Source organism: Sminthopsis crassicaudata, chromosome 4 (genome assembly GCF_048593235.1).
Source record: "Sminthopsis crassicaudata isolate SCR6 chromosome 4, ASM4859323v1, whole genome shotgun sequence".
NCBI classification, from domain to species: Eukaryota; Metazoa; Chordata; class Mammalia; order Dasyuromorphia; family Dasyuridae; genus Sminthopsis; species Sminthopsis crassicaudata.
Genome location: NC_133620.1, coordinates 327532375 through 327553228, shown reverse-complemented (window position 1 = coordinate 327553228; position 20854 = coordinate 327532375). Strand labels below are relative to the sequence as shown.

The following is a 20854-nucleotide window of genomic DNA, read 5'->3' as shown; positions in this document are numbered from 1 at the left end:
CTTGTGTTTCTTTACTTGGTATAAATTTTGGACTAACTTGTATAAGTGTAGAAGTAGAGGGCAAATTTTTTAAGGGTACATATTATTTTGTTTTCATTTTTGTATTCTTAGCATCTAGCACAATGCTTTGTATATATTTAGTGTTTAATAAATGTTTATGGAATTGATTTTTCAGTGGGAAAGTATACCTGAGAAAAAGTCCAGCTCTAGGTATTACCTGACTTGTTCTCACCTTATCGCCAATTGAGATGCAAGCCTTGGAATCTAAATCCCGAGGAGGTCTATGAAAAAAAAAGAACATAAAATGTTAAAAATATTCACTATTTACATAATTCCTAAAAAGCAGAAACATGGTATTATCAACACAAAAAGAGGCCAAACAGAATGGTATGAGTTTCAAGTCCATGCCATAGGAGAAAAGTCAAAGGAACTGTGCATGTTTAGCATGAAGAAGAAAATATTCAGGAGACAGATAACAATTGTTTTCAAATATTTAAAAGAACCCTTGATGAAAAGTAAATAAGCTTATTCTGTTTAACCCTAGAGAGAAAAGCCAAAACCGATCAACAAAAATGGCTAATGACATATATAAGTTTTGTGTAAAGAAAAAATTCCTAAACATTATACCTATATATAAGTGGAGTGGGCTTCCTCCAGAAATAGCAGATAACTGGAAATCTTCAAACAAAGGCTAGATAACTACTCACCAGGTATGATGCATAGCTCTTTTTTTTTTTTTTCATTTATTGATTGAAGTACAAAGCCAGTGAAGTCATCCTTTACAACTCTGAAAGTGTATGACGATTTGAAATACTGACTTTCCAGTTCTTCATAATATGTATATTTGTGTTAATATTCTCTTAAGAATAATAGCTTTGCTTGTGGTAGTGAATAATCAAAACTGAAAAATAGCCCCCTAATCTTTTTATAACAACATCAACATGCTTAGATAGTTATAAAAAAGCTTTGGACCAAAAATCTTGAGTTTCATTTTTTTTTTATTATATATATATATATATATATATATATATATATATATATATATATATATATATATATATATATTTTATAATATTATCCCTTGTATTCATTTTTCCAAATTACCCCCCCTCCCTCTATTCCCTCCCCCCGACGACAGGCAATACCATACATTTTACATGTGTTACAATATAGTCTAGGTACAATACATGTGTGTGAATATCATTTTCTTGTTGCACAATAAACATTAGAATCCGAAGGTACATGCAATCTGGGCAGACAGATATTAGTGCTAACAATTTACATTCACTTCCCAGTGTTTCTTCTCTGGGTGTAGCTACCTCTGTCCATCATTGATCAACTGGAAGTGAGTTGGATCTTCTTTATGTTGAAGATTTCCACTTCCATCAGAATACATCCTCATACAGTATTGTTGTTGAAGTGTACAGCGATCTTCTGGTTCTGCTCATTTCACTCAGCATCAGTTGATTTAAGTCTCTCCAGGCCTCTCTATATTCCTCCTGCTGGTCATTTCTTACCGAGCAATAATATTCCATAACCTTCATATACCACAATTTACCCAACCATTCTCCAACTGATGGACATCCTTTCATCTTCCAGTTTCTAGCTACAACAAAAAGAGCTGCCACAAACATTTTGGCACATATATGTCTCTTTCCGCTCTTTAGTATTTCTTTGGGATATAATCCCAGTAGTAGTGCTGCTGGGTCAAAGGGTATGCACAGTTTGATAACTTTTTGGGCATAATTCCAGATTGCTCTCCAGAATGGCTGGATTCTTTCACAACTCCACCAGCAATGTATTAGTGTCCCAATTTCCCCACATCCCCTCCAACATTTGTCATTATTTGTTCCTGTCATCTTAGCCAATCTGACAGGTGTGTAGTGGTATCTCAGAGTGGTCTTAATTTGCATTTCTCTGATCAGTAATGATTTGGAACACTCTTTCATGTGAGTGGATATAGTTTCAATTTCTTCCTCTGAGAATTGTCTGTTCATATCCTTTGACCATTTATCAATTGGAGAATGGTTCGGTTTCTTATAAATTATGGTCAGTTCTCTATATATTTTGGAAATGAGACCTTTGTCAGAACCTTTGTTTTTAAAAATATTTTCCCAATTTGTTACTTCCCTTCTAATCTTGTTTGCATTAGTATTATTTGTACAGAAACTTTTTAGTTTGATGTAATCAAAATCTTCTATTTTGTGATCAATAATGATCTCTAGTTCTCCTCTGGTCATAAATTCCTTCCTCCTCCACAAGTCTGAGAGGTAGATTATCCTCTGTTCCTCTAATCTATTTATTATCTCCCTCTTTATGCCTAAATCATGGACCCATTTTGATCTTATCTTGGTATATGGTGTTAAGTGTGGATCCATATCTAATTTCAGCCATACTAATTTCCAGTTTTCCCAACAGTTTTTTCCGAATAATGAATTTTTATCCCTAATGTTGGAATCTTTGGGTTTGTCAAAGATTAGATTGCTATAGATGTACCCTTTTTTGTCCTTTGTATCTAATCTGTTCCACTGATCTACCGGTCTATTTCTTAGCCAATACCAAATGGTTTTGGTGACTGCTGCTATATAATATAGCTTTAGATCAGGTACACTTAGACCACCTTCCTCTGAGTTTTTTTTCATTAGTTCCCTTGCAATTCTTGACCTTTTATTCTTCCATATGAATTTTGTTGTTATTTTTTCTAGGTCATTAAAATAGTTTCTTGGGAGTCTAATTGGTATAGCACTAAATAAATAGATTAGTTTGGGGAGTATTGTCATCTTTATTATATTCGCTCGGCCTATCCAAGAGCACTGAATGTCTTTCCAATTATTTAAATCTGATTTTATTTTTGTGGCAAGTGTTTTGTAATTTTTCTCATATAATTCCTGACTTTTCTTTGGTAGATGGATTCCCAAATATTTTATACTCTCAATATTTGTTTGGAATGGAATTTCTCTTTGTATCTCTTGCTGTTGCATTTTGTTAGTGATATATAAAAATTCTGAGGATTTATGTGGATTTATTTTGTATCCTGCCACTTTGCTGAAATTTTGAATTATTTCTAGTAGCTTTTTAGCAGAGTCTTTGGGGTTCTCTAAGTATACCATCATGTCATCTGCAAAAAGTGATAGTTTAATTTCCTCATTTCCTACTCTAATTCCTTGAATCTCTTTCTCGGCTCTTATTGCCGAGGCTAGCGTTTCTAGTACTATATTGAATAGTAATGGTGATAGTGGGCAACCTTGTTTCACTCCTGATCTTACTGGGAAAGGTTGCAGTTTATTTCTATTGCATATTATGCTTACTGACGGTCTTAAATATATACTCCTGATTATTCTAAGGAATAATCCATTTATTCCTATACTCTCAAGAGTTTTTAGTAGGAATGGATGTTGGATTTTGTCAAATGCTTTTTCTGCATCTATTGAGATGATCATATGGTTCTTATTAATTTGATTATTAATATGGTCAATTATATTAATAGTTTTCCTAATATTAAACCAGCCCTGCATTCCTGGAATAAATCCTACTTGATCATAGTGTATTATCTTGGAGATGATTTTCTGAAGTCTTTTTGCTAATATCTTATTTAAGATTTTAGCATCAATATTCATTAAGGAGATTGGTCTATAATTTTCTTTCTCAGTTTTCGATCTACCAGGTTTAGGTATCAGTACCATGTCTGTGTCATAAAAGGAGTTTGGTAGGACTCCTTCATCCCCTATTTTTTCAAATAATTTATATAACATTGGGGCTAATTGTTCTTTAAATGTTTGGTAGAATTCACATGTGAATCCATCTGGCCCTGGGGATTTTTTCCTGGGGAGTTGATTAATAGCTTGTTCTATTTCTTTTTCTGAAATGGGACTATTTAAGCAATTTATCTCCTCCTCTCTTAATCTAGGGAGCCTATATTTTTGGAGGAAGTCATCCATTTCACTTAAGTTATCAAATTTATTGGCATAAAGTTGGGCAAAGTAACTCCTTATTATTTCTCTAATTTCCTCTTCATTGGTGGAAAGATCCCCCTTTTCATTTGTAAGACTATCAATTTGATTTTCCTCTTTCTTTTTTTTGATCAGATTTACCAAAGGTTTATCTATTTTATTGGCTTTTTCATAAAACCAACTCTTGGTTTTATTTATTAATTCAATAGTTTTTTTACTTTCAATTTTATTGATTTCTCCTTTTAATTTTTGTATTTCGAGTTTAATTTTTGGTTGGGGGTTTATAATTTGGTCTTTTTCTAGCCTTTTAAGTTGTAAGCCCAATTCGTTAATCTTCTCTTTCTCAATTTTCTTCAGATAAGCCTCTAAAGATATAAAATTTCCCCTTATTACTGCTTTAGCTGCATCCCAAAGATTTTGATATGATGTCTCATCATTATCATTATCTTGGGTGAAATTGTTAATTGTTTCTATAATTTGCTCTTTCACCCAGTCATTCTTTAAGATGAGATTATTCAGTTTCCAATTACTTTTTGGTCTATTTACCCCTAACTTTTTACTGAATGTAGCTTTTATTGCATTGTGATCTGAGAAGAAGGCATTTATTATTTCTGCCTTCCTACATTTAATTTTGAGATCTTTATGTCCTAATATATGGTCAATTTTTGTATAGGATCCATGAACTGCTGAGAAGAAAGCATATTCCTTCCTATTGCCATTCAGTTTTCTCCAAAGGTCTATCATACCTAGTTTTTCTAATGTTCTATTTACTTTTTTAATTTCTTTCTTGTTTGTTTTGTGGTTTGATTTGTCTAAATCTGAGAGTGCAAGGTTGAGATCTCCCACTATTATAGTTTTACTGTCTATTTCTTCTTGCAGTTCTCTTAACTTTTCCTTTAGAAAGTTAGATGCTATACCACTTGGTGCATATATGTTTAGTATTGATATGGCTTCATTATTTATGCTACCTTTCAGCAGGATATAGTTTCCTTCCTTATCTTTTTTAACGAGATCTACTTCTGCTTTTGCTTGATCTGAGATAAGGATAGCTACCCCTGCTTTTTTGGCTTTACCTGAAGCATAATAGGCTCTGTTCCAACCTTTTACCTTTACTCTGTATGTATCTCCCTGCTTTAAGTGTGTTTCCTGTAGGCAACATATTGTAGGGTTCTGCTTTTTGATCCAATCTGCTATCCGTCTCCGTTTGATGGGATCGTTCATCCCATTTACATTTACAGTTAAAATTACTAATTCTGTATTTCCTGCCATCGTATTATCCCCAGATTATGCTTTTTTTCCCTTGACCCCCCTGATCCCCCTCCCCGATATTTAATTTACAGACCCCCCTTGTGATGCGCAACCCTCCCTCTTTTTTTTTTTTTTTTTTTTAGGATCCCTCCCCCCTCCCTCCAAGTCCCTTCACTTATTCTCCTTTTCCTTTTCCCTTTTCCTCTCCCCCCTTTTAATGAGGCGAGAGAAAATTCTCTGAAAAACAAATATGTTAATTATTTACTCTTTGAGCCTCTCCTGATGAGAGTAAGATTCACACAATGATTCTCCCCCTCACTAAGTTCCCTCAGATATAGTGTATTTTCTATGTCTCTTCCTGGGATGTAGTTTCCCTCTTTTTATCACTCCTTCCCCTTTTTCTGAACCGACCTCCTTCCCTTTACTACACCCCCCTTTTTTTCTTTTATATCAGTAAAATCAAATTATCCTTGAGTATTTTTTATATACCCACAACAGAGTTACAGTTCTCAAGGGTTCTGTGTACCTTTTTCTGTTTCTCTTCAGTCTTGTGGATGTAGATCAAATTTTTTGTTTAAGTCTGGTTTTTTTCTTAGAAACATATAGAATTCCTCTGTTTCATTGAATGACCATCTTCTTCCATGGAAAAAGATGCTGAACTTAGCTGGGTAGTTCATTCTTGGTTGCAGTCCTTGATCTTTTGCCTTACGGAATATCAGGTTCCAGGCCCTTCTATCTTTTAATGTGGAGGCAGCCAGATCTTGGGTGACCCTTATTGTGGCACCTTGGTATTTAAATTGTTTTTTTTCTAGCTGCTTGCAGGATTTTCTCCTTTGTGTGGTAATTCTGCAGCTTAGCCACAATATTCCGTGGTGTTCTTTTTTTAGGGTCTATTTCAGAAGGAGTTCGATGAATTCTTTCCACATCTACTTTCCCTTCTGTTTCTATTATCTTTGGACAGTTCTCTTTGATAATTTCCTGTAAAATAGAATCTAGGCTCTTTTTTTGGCCATAGTTTTCGGGAAGTCCAATAATCCGCAGATTATCTCTCCTAGATCTATTTTCCAGGTCTATAGATTTTCCCAGTAAGTATTTGACGTTGTTCTCCAGCTTCTCATTTTTTTTGTTTTGTTTGACTGATTCTTGGGTTCTCTGTGAATCATTCATTTCTATTTGTTCCATCCTGACTTTTAAGGAGTTATTTTCTTCTTTCACAGTTTTTAGTTCTTTTTGTAAATGCCCAATTTCGTTTTTAAATGAATTATTTTGCTCTATTGAATTTTTTTCCATTTCCCTAATTTTTTTTTTTGAGAATTATTTTCTTTTTCCAATTCAGAAATTCTATTTTCTTGAGACTTTTTTATCTTTTCCAATTCAGAAATCCTACTTTCCTGTGTTTTTTTAACCTTTTCTAATTCACTAATTTTGTTTCCCTGCATCTCCTGTGAATTCTTTATTTTTTCCAACTCCAATTTCAGGACGTTGTTATTCTCTATCATAACTTCCCTTTCCTTTCCCCATTTTTCTTCGATCTCCCTCAATTTTTTAAGAGCTTCTTCTAGGAGAGAGTTATGTGATGGGGGGCAGGAATCGTTCCCCTTTAGGTTGTTGTCTGCTGATTCTCTGCTGTCAACTTCCTCGGGGTTGGATACCCGCTCTTTCTCTGTATAGAAGGAATCTATGGTTTTTCTAGCTTTTTTGCTCATACTTAAAAATCTTTTGGGGTCTGTCCCTGGGGTAGGAAATTATTTACTTCTTTACCAGCTTCCTCCCAGACTGGATGGATGCAGAGGCTCCTGCGCCTGAGCTAAGAGAGAGCTCTGGGAGAGAGTTCCCCACCCCCCCTCCCTGGAAGTGCCTCAGAGGTGATTAGCACTGCTGTGCTTCGAGGGCGTAGAATAGTAAAGACAGCACAAAGCCCAGCCTATGTGTCCGGGTGGGGAGTGGATGTCTGCAGCAGGTGACGTGAGAAGCCCCTGTGCTCAAACTGGAAGTGTCTGCCAGAAACCTCGGTCCCTAGTTCAAAGGTTCCGCTTCTCTGGGACTTCCTGGAGCTGAGTTCCACTCCCTCCAGCTAAGCTAGGCAGTGTGTGTTGCCTTGGGCCGTATCCACCCACTTGTCAATCTCTTAACTATTCTCAGGAGGTAGCTGAGGCCACACCCCCTGGTGCCAAGAGATTTGCTGAGTCACCCCCAGGATCGGGGAAAATCTAATTTGAGTCTTAAAATATTTTGGCTTTCTCTTCTGAACTGCTAAATAATTAGCAGAGAAGAGCTAACAGCCTGTGCCAGATTCCTTTACCTCAGTGGCTTCTCTGATCCCAGAGCCCTTCCCAGCGCAATGGGCGCAGTGTGCCCCTACCCCACCGTCTGTGCTGGTCTCTCTTCTTCCTCCCCTGAGAACTGACCTTCTCTGTTGAAACTCCAGATTCTCTTCAGCTGGTAAGTCGTGCTTCCAGTCCTTGTGGTATCTATCAGTCCTGAGCTAATTCTGAGACTTAATTTATCTAATTGGTTGTGAGGGAGTGAGGACGTTCACTGAGTCGTGTGTTTCTTCTCCGCCATCTTGGCTCCGCCCCCTCTTGAGTTTCATTTAGTCTAATTCCCACATTTTAAAGATGAGAAAACTGAAGCCCAGGAATTAAGTTGCTTTCCCAAAGTCATACTAATGTCATACATGGCAAAAGTTGGATTAGAATGTTGGTTTCCTGATTTCGAGAACAGTGCTTTTTCTACCTCTGTAGCTTTCTGACTCAAGTCAAATCAAAAGATATTTAGGATTATAATATTTGGAAGGGAGATCACCAAGTCCAATCCCCTCAATTTGCAGTTGAGAAAAGTGACCCTTGGAGTGACTTGACAAAGTCATACAAGCAGTAAGCACAAACAGAATTTGAATCCAGATCCAGATCTTCCAATTCCAATTTCAATTCTGCTTCTATTTATTAATTACCTATCACCCTACAAGTATCTCTGAGCTGAAAAACATATACTAGTTTCTTCATTTTTTTCTGCTCACTAAAAAAGTAACTATCTTGGTTCTATCAGTCTAAAATTTAGGACTGTACTTACACCTTATTGGAGACTTTGAAAATATTTATAAAAAGTAAGTAAAGAGAAGTATCATGTCACAGCAAATAGAGAGCATGTCTTTGAAGTCGGAAAGATCTGGGATCAAGTGCTGCCTCTGATACATACATATACTCTGATCACACACTACGTGATCATGAGCAAGCTACTCTCAGTGACCCAAATAATTTTGTAGTTCTCTAAGTTATAATTCATTTGCAGATCTATATCATTGGAGAGATTTTTTCCCTATCAGATATAAATAAAATATACATAATTATATGTCAATGTGCATGTATTGTGACATAACAGGATAGCAGCCTCAAATCCAGAAAAACTGAGAATGAAGTACCTCCTCTGGTTGTGTAGCTCTGAGTAGAGTCACTTAATATCTCAGTATCTTTAAGCACAAGAGACCATAAATTGCAAGAAATGGTGTCAAACTGTATTGATAAAGGGAGTTCCTTCATTCATGGGTTCCCCCATTCAATAAAATCAGAGGTCCAGTTCCTATCCCTATAAAAGAAAATAACCCTAATAAAAATAATAAATCATTTTAAAAGGCATCATTGAGAGTAAAAAACAATGTGCAACAGGCAACAACAGACAAATGACAATAATAAACCTGAACCTCTAGATTTCAATGGGCTCTAAAAGTATATATGTCTGGTCCAAATCAGAAGTTTATGCATGTGAGTGCATGCATATGTACACACACACACACACACACACACACACACACACACACACACACACATACACATAACTGGTGGTTCTTGCCACCACATACTCCCATAGACTACTCTGCAATATCTCACTCAAAAATAATTGATTTTCCTTACCCCATTCTGATCAACTCCCATCCTTAATGACTATTTTTAAAGATAAAAAAGTTATTAAAACTTTATTAAATATTACTAACTGATAAGGATCTAAAAATAAAAGTAATTAAAAAGTGAACTTGAAATAAATACTGTCTTTCTTTTTAATCTCAAAACCCAAGGTAAAGATTTCTATTTACAAAAAAAAAAAAAAAATTATCTTTCTTACCCCCATAATTACCTTAAAAATATGTCTGTGCTTGCTATGCACACATGTACAAGTTCATAAGAGAATTAGCAATAGTATTTATGTATAATTTGAAATTTAGGGGAACTCTTTAGAAGATTTTTGTTGTGTGGCTTACATATCTAAATCTCAATAGACCATTCTTCATCTTGAAAGCTTATTTTGTGGTCAAAGGATATGAACAGACAATTCTCAGATGATGAAATTGAAATTATATCTACTCATATGAAAGAGTGTTCCAAATCACTACTGATCAGAGAAATGCAAATTAAGACAACTCTGAGATATCACTACACACCTGTCAGATTGGCTAAGATGACAGGAACAAATAATGATGAATGTTGGAGGGGATGTGGGAAAACTGGGACACTAATACATTGTTGGTGGAGTTGTGAAAAAATCCAGCCATTCTGGAGATCAATTTGGAACTATGCCCAAAAAGTTATCAAACTGTGCATACCCTTTGATCCAGCAGTGCTGCTATTGGATTTATATCCCAAAGAAATACTAAAGAGCGGAAAGGGACCTGTATGTGCCAAAATGTTTGTGGCAGCTCTTTTCGTAGTGTCTAGAAACTGGAAGATGAAAGGATGTCCATCAGTTGGAGAATGGTTGGGTAAATTATGGTCTATGAAGGTTATGGAATATTATTGCTCTGTAAGAAATGACCAGCAGGAGGAATACAGAGAGACTTGGAGAGACTTACATCAACTGATGCTGAGTGAAATGAATAGAACCAGAAGATCGCTGTACACTTCAATGTTGTATGAAGATGTATTCTGATGGAGTGGATATCTTCAACATAAAGAAGATCCAACTCACTTCCAGTTGATCAATGATGGACAGAAACAACTACACCCAGAGAAGGAACACTGGGAAGTGAATGTAAATTGTTAGCACTACTGTCTATCTACCAAGGTTACTTATACCTTTGGAATCTAATACTTAATATGCAACAAGAAAATGGTATTTACACATATATATTGTATCTAGGTTATATTGTAACACATGTAAAATGTATGGGATTGCCTGTCATCAAGAGGAGGGAGTAGAGGGAGGGAGGGGATAATTTGGAAAAATGAATACAAGGGATAATGTTACAAAAAAAAATTACTCATGCATATATACTGTCAAAATAAATTATAAGTAAAATTTTAAAAAAAAGAAAGTTTATTTTGCCATTTGCATTAATTATAATAATATTTAAGAATAAAGACTTTTTTTAACCATATGATCAACAAAAACAACATTATAATGATTTTCACTTTCTAAAAATACAAAGCATTTAAATAGTAGTGACATAGTCCTCGAAAGAGAATGTATTGACTGGGAACTAAAGACCTGTGTGATCTTGAAAAGTTGCTTGGTTTCTCTAGTCTTCCATTTCATGCATAAAATAAAGTTGAATTAGATGATCTCTAATCTTCAAAATTCAATGAATCTATGTGTCTACATTAATACCATAAAATCTTTATCTAATAAGTCATTTTTACAAATTATCCCCTCCCTCCCTCTACTCTCTCCTCTTGATGACAGGCAATCCCATACATTTTACATGTGTTACAATATAACCTAGATACAATATATGTGTATAAATACCATTTTCTTGTTGCATATTAAGTATTAGATTCCTAGGGTATAAGTAACCTTGGTAGATAGACAGTAGTGCTAACAATTATTTTTATAGATAAAAGAAATTAGTGGGGGGGGGGGGGAATTGCAATTTTTTTGTTATAGTTATTAGTGTCTGTTAGTCTAGTCTTAGAGTTAGACATGGGTCCATACCTATATCTGACATATACTAACAACTAACAGATAAACTCATTGATTCAAATAACTTCATAAGACTACAAATTAGAAATAAATTGTTCATCTTCAATCATGAAGGGAAGTGGCACATTGGGAACTTTTTCTCCCTTCTTCCCCACACCCCCAAAAATCTTCAGGGTCAGGTCTATTTTATTCATCACTCCATCTCCTCTAACACCTAGCATTATGCCTTAACATAATTAAACACTCAATAAACATTTATTGAATTTATATAAATGAAATTTACCTGATGTTAAACAATTAAGAACAGAACTGAGAATAAAATTTGGTTACCTGACTCCTAACCCAACTTTCCATACTCCTAATGATATTAATTAGCTCACTTTTTTTCAGGTTTTTTTAGCCATCAAGTTGACCCAAAGCAGGAAATGAAAGCCCTCAACCTAGCAGATTATTAATAGTGCCTTCCCTGGGATTAATCATAATAGATTGCCTTGGAGACTTTGATGGAATCAGAAATGGGAAAGGATGCCCTTGATCTTTTGTGTAAAACTTTGACTTCTTGGAGCAAAAGCTCAGACTTATCAAAGTTGCTTCCTGGAATTGTCTTCTCTAGTTTCTTTCAAATCCCAGCTAAAATCCTATATTTTATTAGGACTCTTTCTCAATTCCCCTTCACATTAGTGTCTTCCCTTTAAAGGGAATTTATCTAAGAGTATCTTCTCCATTGAGCTATGTGAGCCTTAAGAACAGGTAATATTTTTGCCTTTCTTTGGATGCCCAGAATTTAGCACAGGCCTGCAAATACATAGGAGGCACTTAATAAATGCTTGTTGATTTGATTTGAATTACCCTCCAAACATAAAACATAAAATTCTCAAGTATTCCAAGAATTCTCTATTCTCTCCTTTCCCCCATCATTCTCTCTCATCTTTCCCAATAAACTGTAAGCTTATTCCCAATAAAATGTAAGCTTCTTGAGAGAAAGAACATTTTGGATTTGGATTTGTTTTCCTAGAACCTAGCAGAGTATCTTGAAGATTGTTAAGAAATTAATAAATTGTGAAGGTCCGGGCTAGCTCCTCTGAAGGGCTAGGAATCAGTCCTTGTCAGGATAAGTAAAAGTCCTTGCCCCGCATTGTGGGTGCCAAAATGTGAAGATCAAATTGTAAAGATCCAGTCGTCTCTTAAGTTATCCTTCCAGACTGCCATCTCAACTCAATCTCCCAGCCAGACTAATTCCTTGCCCTACTGCCCTCCTCTTTTTATCCTAGCAGAGAATGAGCTAGTGAGAACTCAGGGGCCTGTGGGACACACTTCAACCAATGAACTCTAAAGGTGCAAACTCCTTTAAACATGTAAATTCTACCTCAGAAGTGTAAACTCCCTTCAAAGGCCTGAACCAAAGGTATGAATTCTGAGCTAGAGAGTTATCACCTTGTAGTCCTAACATCTCTCCCTTTCTTTTGATTTAGAACATAGGGTGGTCATGACCTTGAAACATAAATCCATCAATATGGAAGTTATTACACATAATTACATAAATTACATAAACACATAACAACATAACACATGCTAGAAGTGATGTAACAAATAACATGATCAAATAATCATAAATTGATAATTTATACATGTCCTTAAGTCCATTGTCCATTAGTCTCATCTTGTGTTAGGAAATCCAATGATTCCTGCTGGTTTTAAAGTTCTTTAACAGTCTTATCATGTGTTAGGGAATCTTTAACAGTCTCCTTATCACCCATGCTCTTTCAGTGTCAGATGTTTCTTAGATCTTCTCCTTTGTTTTGAGGTCTTTCTCTTTTTCTGTCTCTCTCTGATGGACAAGGTGAATACGACTCATTGGCACCCTTCTGATTTCTTCTCCATCTGAAGAAATACAAGCAAACCCTCTCTCCCAGGCAGTTAACCTATCTAATTTCCTCCTATTTACCACTTTCTAAATCTCTTCTCATCATCTGGCAATTACATTGGAGCTATTTGCACTGGACACAGCCCTGTTGGTTTAAAAGGCTTGTATTCTCCCCAAGTATAATCCATTTCTGCTATCTGATTGCTTTTTGGCTTACTTATCAGGTAATCCCTTTCTGCCATGTGATTGTTTTTCTGCTGGTTGATCAAATCAGAGTCCTGACCTTCTAAAGGCTCTTTGGGTGTAACCACAATTGCCATCATGCCCCACCTATCTTTTGATCGATATCTTGGAGCTGGGCTCTGCCTCTCATTTCCCTGGGTCAATATACATTCTGAGGCCCAGTGGAAGACCTTGTGACATTTTGGACATGGAGTTTTAGGTCTTCTCTCATCCTATCTTCTCACTCTATCTCCATATATACATTGAGCTCTTTCATGTCCAATTTTTCCACATTGAAAACAACGATGAATCTCTCTAGAAGTCCTTTGCCTAGAGGGACCCTGTCTTTCATTGTTCATCATAGTCTGGGTGTAAAAAGCATTTGTTCCCACTGTGGAACATCGTCTTATGATCTCCTCTAAAGGAGCATCTTTGTCTAATCCCCATATAATTCTTTTGCAAATTTCATTGGCATTTTCCTTAACCAGATGTGTGGTCATTATTTCTGTAGCTGCATTTTCTCCAATAGTTCTTTTGACAGCAGTTTGCAAATGTCCCACAAAATCCACAAAAGGTTCATTGGGACCTTGCTCCATTTTAATGAAACCCCCCTCCCCCCCCGCCCCGGATCTTTCTGTCCGGGGAGGACAACCCAAGCTTTTATTGCAACCTTAGCAATTTGCTCATACACTGTCATGGGATAATTAATCTGCTCTGAATTCTCTCCATATTGACCTTCACCAGCTAATTGCTCAAAGTGAATTGTATGTTAATTCCTGTTTCTATATTGAATCTAACTTGGATCTTACATAATTCATGAAACTCCGCAAGCCACAATAAGTTTTGTCCAGGTTCTAGACATGTCCTTACTATGGATTTCCAATCATTCGGGGTTAGGACTTCATAAGACAAACCATCTAGTAACATTTTACCATAAGCTGATGTAGCCCCATAAAGGGTACAACTTTTTTCAAATCTTTAATTTTATTCAAATATAAAGGTATATATATATATATATATATATATATATATATATAGATAGATAGATAGATAGATAGATAGATAGATAGATATAGATATAGATATAGATATAGATATCTTCTCCTTTTTTGACCTACAGAGTCAATATCTTCAATTACAGGATATGCATGTATAAAATCACTTATATCCCTGTCCTTCTCTTTTAGCTTTAACCAATGCTTTTCTAATCTTGTCATAGGCTGCTTAACAGGCTATTCTGTTTGTATTTCTGCCTCTTCCCCTCCTCCTTCTTGTTCCACCCCTAAAGGATTAATTGAGGGAGGAGATGGGAAATGCTCCTGTTGCTCACAATTGTACTTAACTTCATTGTTATCTGATTCATCCTTTTCACCTAGTTTAGTTAATACCTCCCCATTTTGTTCCTTCTTCTTTTCCTTTAGAATAACAATTTTTAAAGCCACTTGGGTTAAATTATAGGTATGAAGTGTATCTTTGGAAATTGAGTTTGGTTTGGAATTGTAGTGTTCACCTAATTGCTCTCCTACTAATTTCCACTCATCTGGATCCAATTCTTTTTCCAGAGAAAAACAAGGACATATGACCTGCACAGTTTTTAAAAGTTCAGCAATCTCCTCCAAAATTATAATCAATCCTTGGCTTTTCATAACCTTGATAATGTTCTCTAAACATTTTCCTTGAACAGAAGGCATTTGCCCCATTTCACTGAAATTCTACTTTAGCTCTTTAACAAAGTTTCCTTGTTACTCACACTTCTGGGTCAGAGAGACTTTTCCACTGAGAGCTGGATCAGAGGCTTTTCCACTGGAATCAGGATCTTGTCGGTCCCTGTTCGGGAGCCAAATTGTGAAGGTCCGGGCTAGCTCCTCTGAAGGGCTCAGAATCAGTCCTTGTCAGGATAAGCAAAAGTCCTTGCCCCACATTGTGGGTGCCAAAATGTGAAGCTCAAATTGTAAAGGTCCGGTTGTCTCTAAGTTATCCTTCCAGACTGCCGTCTCAACTCAATCTCCCAGCCAGACTAATTCCTTGCCCTACTGCCCTCCTCTTTTTATCCTAGCAGAGAATGAGCTAGTGAGAACTCAGGGGCCTGTGGGACACACTTCAACCAATGAACTCTAAAGGTGCAAACTCCTTTAAACATGTAAATTCTACCTCAGAAGTGTAAACTCCCTTCAAAGGCCTGAACCAAAGGTATGAATTCTGAGCTAGAGAGTTATCACCTTGTAGTCCTAACATCTCTCCCTTTCTTTTGATTTAGAACATAGGGTGGTCATGACCTTGAAACATAAATCCATCAATATGGAAGTTATTACACATAATTACATAAATTACATAAACACATAACAACATAACACATGCTAGAAGTGATGTAACAAATAACATGATCAAATAATCATAAATTGATAATTTATACATGTCCATAAGTCCATTGTCCATTAGTCTCATCTTGTGTTAGGAAATCCAATGATTCCTGCTGGTTTTAAAGTTCTTTAACAGTCTTATCATGTGTTAGGGAATCTTTAACAGTCTCCTTATCACCCATGCTCTTTCAGTGTCAGATGTTTCTTAGATCTTCTCCTTTGTTTTGAGGTCTTTCTCTTTTTCTGTCTCTCTCTGATGGACAAGGTGAATACGACTCATTGGCACCCTTCTGATTTCTTCTCCATCTGAAGAAATACAAGCAAACCCTCTCTCCCAGGCAGTTAACCTATCTAATTTCCTCCTATTTACCACTTTCTAAATCTCTTCTCATCATCTGGCAATTACATTGGAGCTATTTGCACTGGACACAGCCCTGTTGGTTTAAAAGGCTTGTATTCTCCCCAAGTATAATCCATTTCTGCTATCTGATTGCTTTTTGGCTTACTTATCAGGTAATCCCTTTCTGCCATGTGATTGTTTTTCTGCTGGTTGATCAAATCAGAGTCCTGACCTTCTAAAGGCTCTTTGGGTGTAACCACAATTGCCATCATGCCCCACCTATCTTTTGATCGATATCTTGGAGCTGGGCTCTGCCTCTCATTTCCCTGGGTCAATATACATTCTGAGGCCCAGTGGAAGACCTTGTGACATTTTGGACATGGAGTTTTAGGTCTTCTCTCATCCTATCTTCTCACTCTATCTCCATATATACATTGAGCTCTTTCATGTCCAATTTTTCCACATTGAAAACAACGATGAATCTCTCTAGAAGTCCTTTGCCTAGAGGGACCCTGTCTTTCATTGTTCATCATAGTCTGGGTGTAAAAAGCATTTGTTCCCACTGTGGAACATCGTCTTATGATCTCCTCTAAAGGAGCATCTTTGTCTAATCCCCATATAATTCTTTTGCAAATTTCATTGGCATTTTCCTTAACCAGATGTGTGGTCATTATTTCTGTAGCTGCATTTTCTCCAATAGTTCTTTTGACAGCAGTTTGCAAATGTCCCACAAAATCCACAAAAGGTTCATTGGGACCTTGCTCCATTTTAATGAAACCCCCTCCCCCCCCGCCCCGGATCTTTCTGTCCGGGGAGGACAACCCAAGCTTTTATTGCAACCTTAGCAATTTGCTCATACACTGTCATGGGATAATTAATCTGCTCTGAATTCTCTCCATATTGACCTTCACCAGCTAATTGCTCAAAGTGAATTGTATGTTAATTCCTGTTTCTATATTGAATCTAACTTGGATCTTACATAATTCATGAAACTCCGCAAGCCACAATAAGTTTTGTCCAGGTTCTAGACATGTCCTTACTATGGATTTCCAATCATTCGGGGTTAGGACTTCATAAGACAAACCATCTAGTAACATTTTACCATAAGCTGATGTAGCCCCATAAAGGGTACAACTTTTTTCAAATCTTTAATTTTATTCAAATATAAAGGTATATATATATATATATATATAGATAGATAGATAGATAGATAGATAGATAGATAGATAGATATAGATATAGATATAGATATAGATATAGATATCTTCTCCTTTTTTGACCTACAGAGTCAATATCTTCAATTACAGGATATGCATGTATAAAATCACTTATATCCCTGTCCTTCTCTTTTAGCTTTAACCAATGCTTTTCTAATCTTGTCATAGGCTGCTTAACAGGCTATTCTGTTTGTATTTCTGCCTCTTCCCCTCCTCCTTCTTGTTCCACCCCTAAAGGATTAATTGAGGGAGGAGATGGGAAATGCTCCTGTTGCTCACAATTGTACTTAACTTCATTGTTATCTGATTCATCCTTTTCACCTAGTTTAGTTAATACCTCCCCATTTTGTTCCTTCTTCTTTTCCTTTAGAATAACAATTTTTAAAGCCACTTGGGTTAAATTATAGGTATGAAGTGTATCTTTGGAAATTGAGTTTGGTTTGGAATTGTAGTGTTCACCTAATTGCTCTCCTACTAATTTCCACTCATCTGGATCCAATTCTTTTTCCAGAGAAAAACAAGGACATATGACCTGCACAGTTTTTAAAAGTTCAGTAATCTCCTCCAAAATTATAATCAATCCTTGGCTTTTCATAACCTTGATAATGTTCTCTAAACATTTTCCTTGAACAGAAGGCATTTGCCCCATTTCACTGAAATTCTACTTTAGCTCTTTAACAAAGTTTCCTTGTTACTCACACTTCTGGGTCAGAGAGACTTTTCCACTGAGAGCTGGATCAGAGGCTTTTCCACTGGAATCAGGATCTTGTCGGTCCCTGTTCGGGAGCCAAATTGTGAAGGTCCGGGCTAGCTCCTCTGAAGGGCTCAGAATCAGTCCTTGTCAGGATAAGCAAAAGTCCTTGCCCCACATTGTGGGTGCCAAAATGTGAAGCTCAAATTGTAAAGGTCCGGTTGTCTCTAAGTTATCCTTCCAGACTGCCGTCTCAACTCAATCTCCCAGTCAGACTAACTCCTTGCCCTACTGCCCTCCTCTTTGATCCTAGCAGAGAATGGGCTAGTAAGAACTCAGGAGCCTGTGGGAAACACTTCAACCAATGAACTCTAAAGGTGCAAATTCCTTTAAACATGTAAACTCTACCTCAGAAGTGTAAACTCCCTTCAAAGGCCTGAACCAAAGGTGTGAATTCTGAGCTAGAGAATTACCCAGACAACCTGAGTTATTACTTTGTAATCCTAACAATAAATGACAGCTGAATTGAATTAAGCATGTGTCCATTCTCATGTTCAGTAACCAGTTCTTTATTCTAAGACATAAAATTAGGAGTCCTGCATCATCCTCAATCATTAATCAATTGCTTTTTCCTTTTACCAAGATTTTCCTATCTATTTATCTATCATGCAAAAGAATGACCCATTCACATTGTTAGGGGAGGGCTTGGAAATCCAACTCAGCAAAAGCCACTTGACATTCATAACTGTAGGGGATGTGCCCAAACACACATTATTCAGAGGACAAAAGTAAGAGGGAGAGGAGCAGATGCCAAGATATTTGTTTCTCTGTGTTATGTAAAGACATCAATATGAAAATTAACCTATCAGATTGGAAAATTGGCCAGAGTAGATATAGTAGAGATAACTCAAAATACGACAGGGTTAGGATAGAGATCTTAAGGAGCTTAACTTGAATTTCAAGGCCTTAAAAAATAAATAAACCTATTAATGAATATATGCAATGAATCTCCCAACTATTTCTCTACTCAAAATAAAAAAATTAGAATTGCATGAAATCCTAACACTACTACAATTTAACCCTATCTTTTTTATAGTTGCATTAAAATTTTAACATTAAATATCAGTATAAACCACAAAACTTATTCAATTGCTACTGATCTTTAAACTAATTAATTTCAATAATAAAGTCCTGCCACACTATAGCAATCACTCCAAGTAACCATCAAAATTGTATATCCAGGAAGATGGCGGCGTGGAGGCAGACAGCTGCTTGAGCTCCTCGCTTTCTCTCAGAACTTACTTCATGACAAGCCTCTGACTTAATGCTTGACCCAGAAAGAAATCCACAAATTATCACCAAGAGAAGACATCCTTGAAAGTCGCCAGAAAAGGTCTGTGTTTGTTCGGGGGAGGGTCAATCAGACTGGGCGCAGACTGAGGGCAGACAGCCAGAGCAAGACAGGCAGCTCACACAGCTCAAACCGGAGGAGGAGGGGTGTGATCTCTGCAGTTTCTGCGAAAGGGCTTTTGCCCCAGTGTGGATGCTCCGTCTTGGCAGCAAGCCAGGAGCAGTGGAGAGGGTGTAAACACCGGAGGTGAAGATTAAAACCCCAGAAAGCCAGCGTCTCTCAGAGCCCGGCCACCCCCAACCCCCACCTGGACTGACTCGGTGCGTTCTCGGAGCCTCAGAGCGCAGACTCAGTACAGTCATTGCTGTTCTGTTAGTGGCTCTCTGCTGCCCTATCCCCAGTCTGTAGAGGAAGCCCATTAATAACATCCAGCCCTACCCCCCGCAAAACAGACCAATTGCTTCTCTTGTCAGTTTGTTTTCTTTGATTCTGACAAAATGAATAAAAAATTCAAAAGGGCTCTAACCATTGACAGCTTTTGTGTGGAGAGGGAGCAGACTTCAAATGCTGAGGAGACTAGGAACAGACTGTCCCCAGATGTATCCCCTGGGAGGGATATAAGCTGCTCCTCAATACAAAAGAACCTCATAGAGGAAATAAAAAAGGCTCTCACAAGAGAGCTGGAAGAGAAATGGGAAAAGGAAAGGGAAGCTTGGCAAGAGAGCCTGGAGAAGTCATCCCATGCATTCAAAGACAGAATGGATAAAGAAATCAAATCATTGAGAAACAAGATTAGTGAGCTGGAAAAGGTAAACAACTCCAAGGAAAACAGGATTAGTGAGCTGGAAAAAGAAATCAGCTCTCTAAAAAATAAAATGGATAAAATGGAAAAAAATTCCATAGAAGATAAAAACTCAATTGGACAATTACAAAGAGATATAAAAAAAAGTGAGTGAAGAAAATACATCATTGAAAATTAGACTGGAACAAGTAAAAATGAATGACTCAAGGAGAAACCAAGAGGGAGTCAAGCAAAACCAGAGAAATGAAACAATTGAAAAGACTGTCAAGTACCTTACCAGAAAGACAACAGATCTGGAAAACAGATCCAGGAGAGACAATTTGAGAATAATCGGACTCCCTGAAAAATGGGAGGAAAAAAAGAGCTTGGACACCATTTTCGAGGAAATTATCAAAGAGAACTGCCCAGACGTTTTGGAAACAGAGGGTAAAATAGACATTGAGAAAATTCATCGATCACCTACTGAAAGGGACCCTAAAATCAAAACGCCAAGAAATATAGTGGCCAAGTTCAAGAACCATCAGACAAAGGAAAAGATATTGGAAGCTGCTAGAAAAAAACAATTCAGATATGGAGGATCCACAATAAGGATAACACAGGATCTAGCAGCGTCCACATTAAAAGAACGCAGGGCCTGGAACATGATATTCCGAAAGGCTAAGGAACTTGGTATGCAGCCAAGAATAACTTACCCAGCAAGAATGAGCATCGTTTTCCAGGGAAGAAGATGGACATTTAACGAAATAAATGAATTCCATCTATTTTTGATGAAAAAACCAGACCTACATACGAGGTTTGATCTTCAAATACAGAACTCAAGAGACTTCTAAAAAAAATTGTATATCCAGGGGCAGCTAGGTGGCACAGTGGATAGAGGATCAGCCTTGAATTCAGGAAGA

The 20854-nt window shown here is 36.8% G+C and overlaps 1 protein-coding gene across 2 annotated transcripts in view; it reads right to left on the bottom strand.

Moving 5' to 3' along the window:
* The window catches only part of MAP2K6 (mitogen-activated protein kinase kinase 6), a 150952-nt gene that overhangs the window by 44061 nt on the left and 86037 nt on the right, over window positions 1–20854 (bottom strand). For both annotated transcript variants that reach the window (XM_074260626.1, XM_074260625.1), the window contains exon 3: window positions 233–281. In XM_074260626.1, the coding sequence (XP_074116727.1) occupies window positions 233–281 (49 nt within the window). The remainder of the gene's footprint in view (window positions 1–232; window positions 282–20854) is intronic.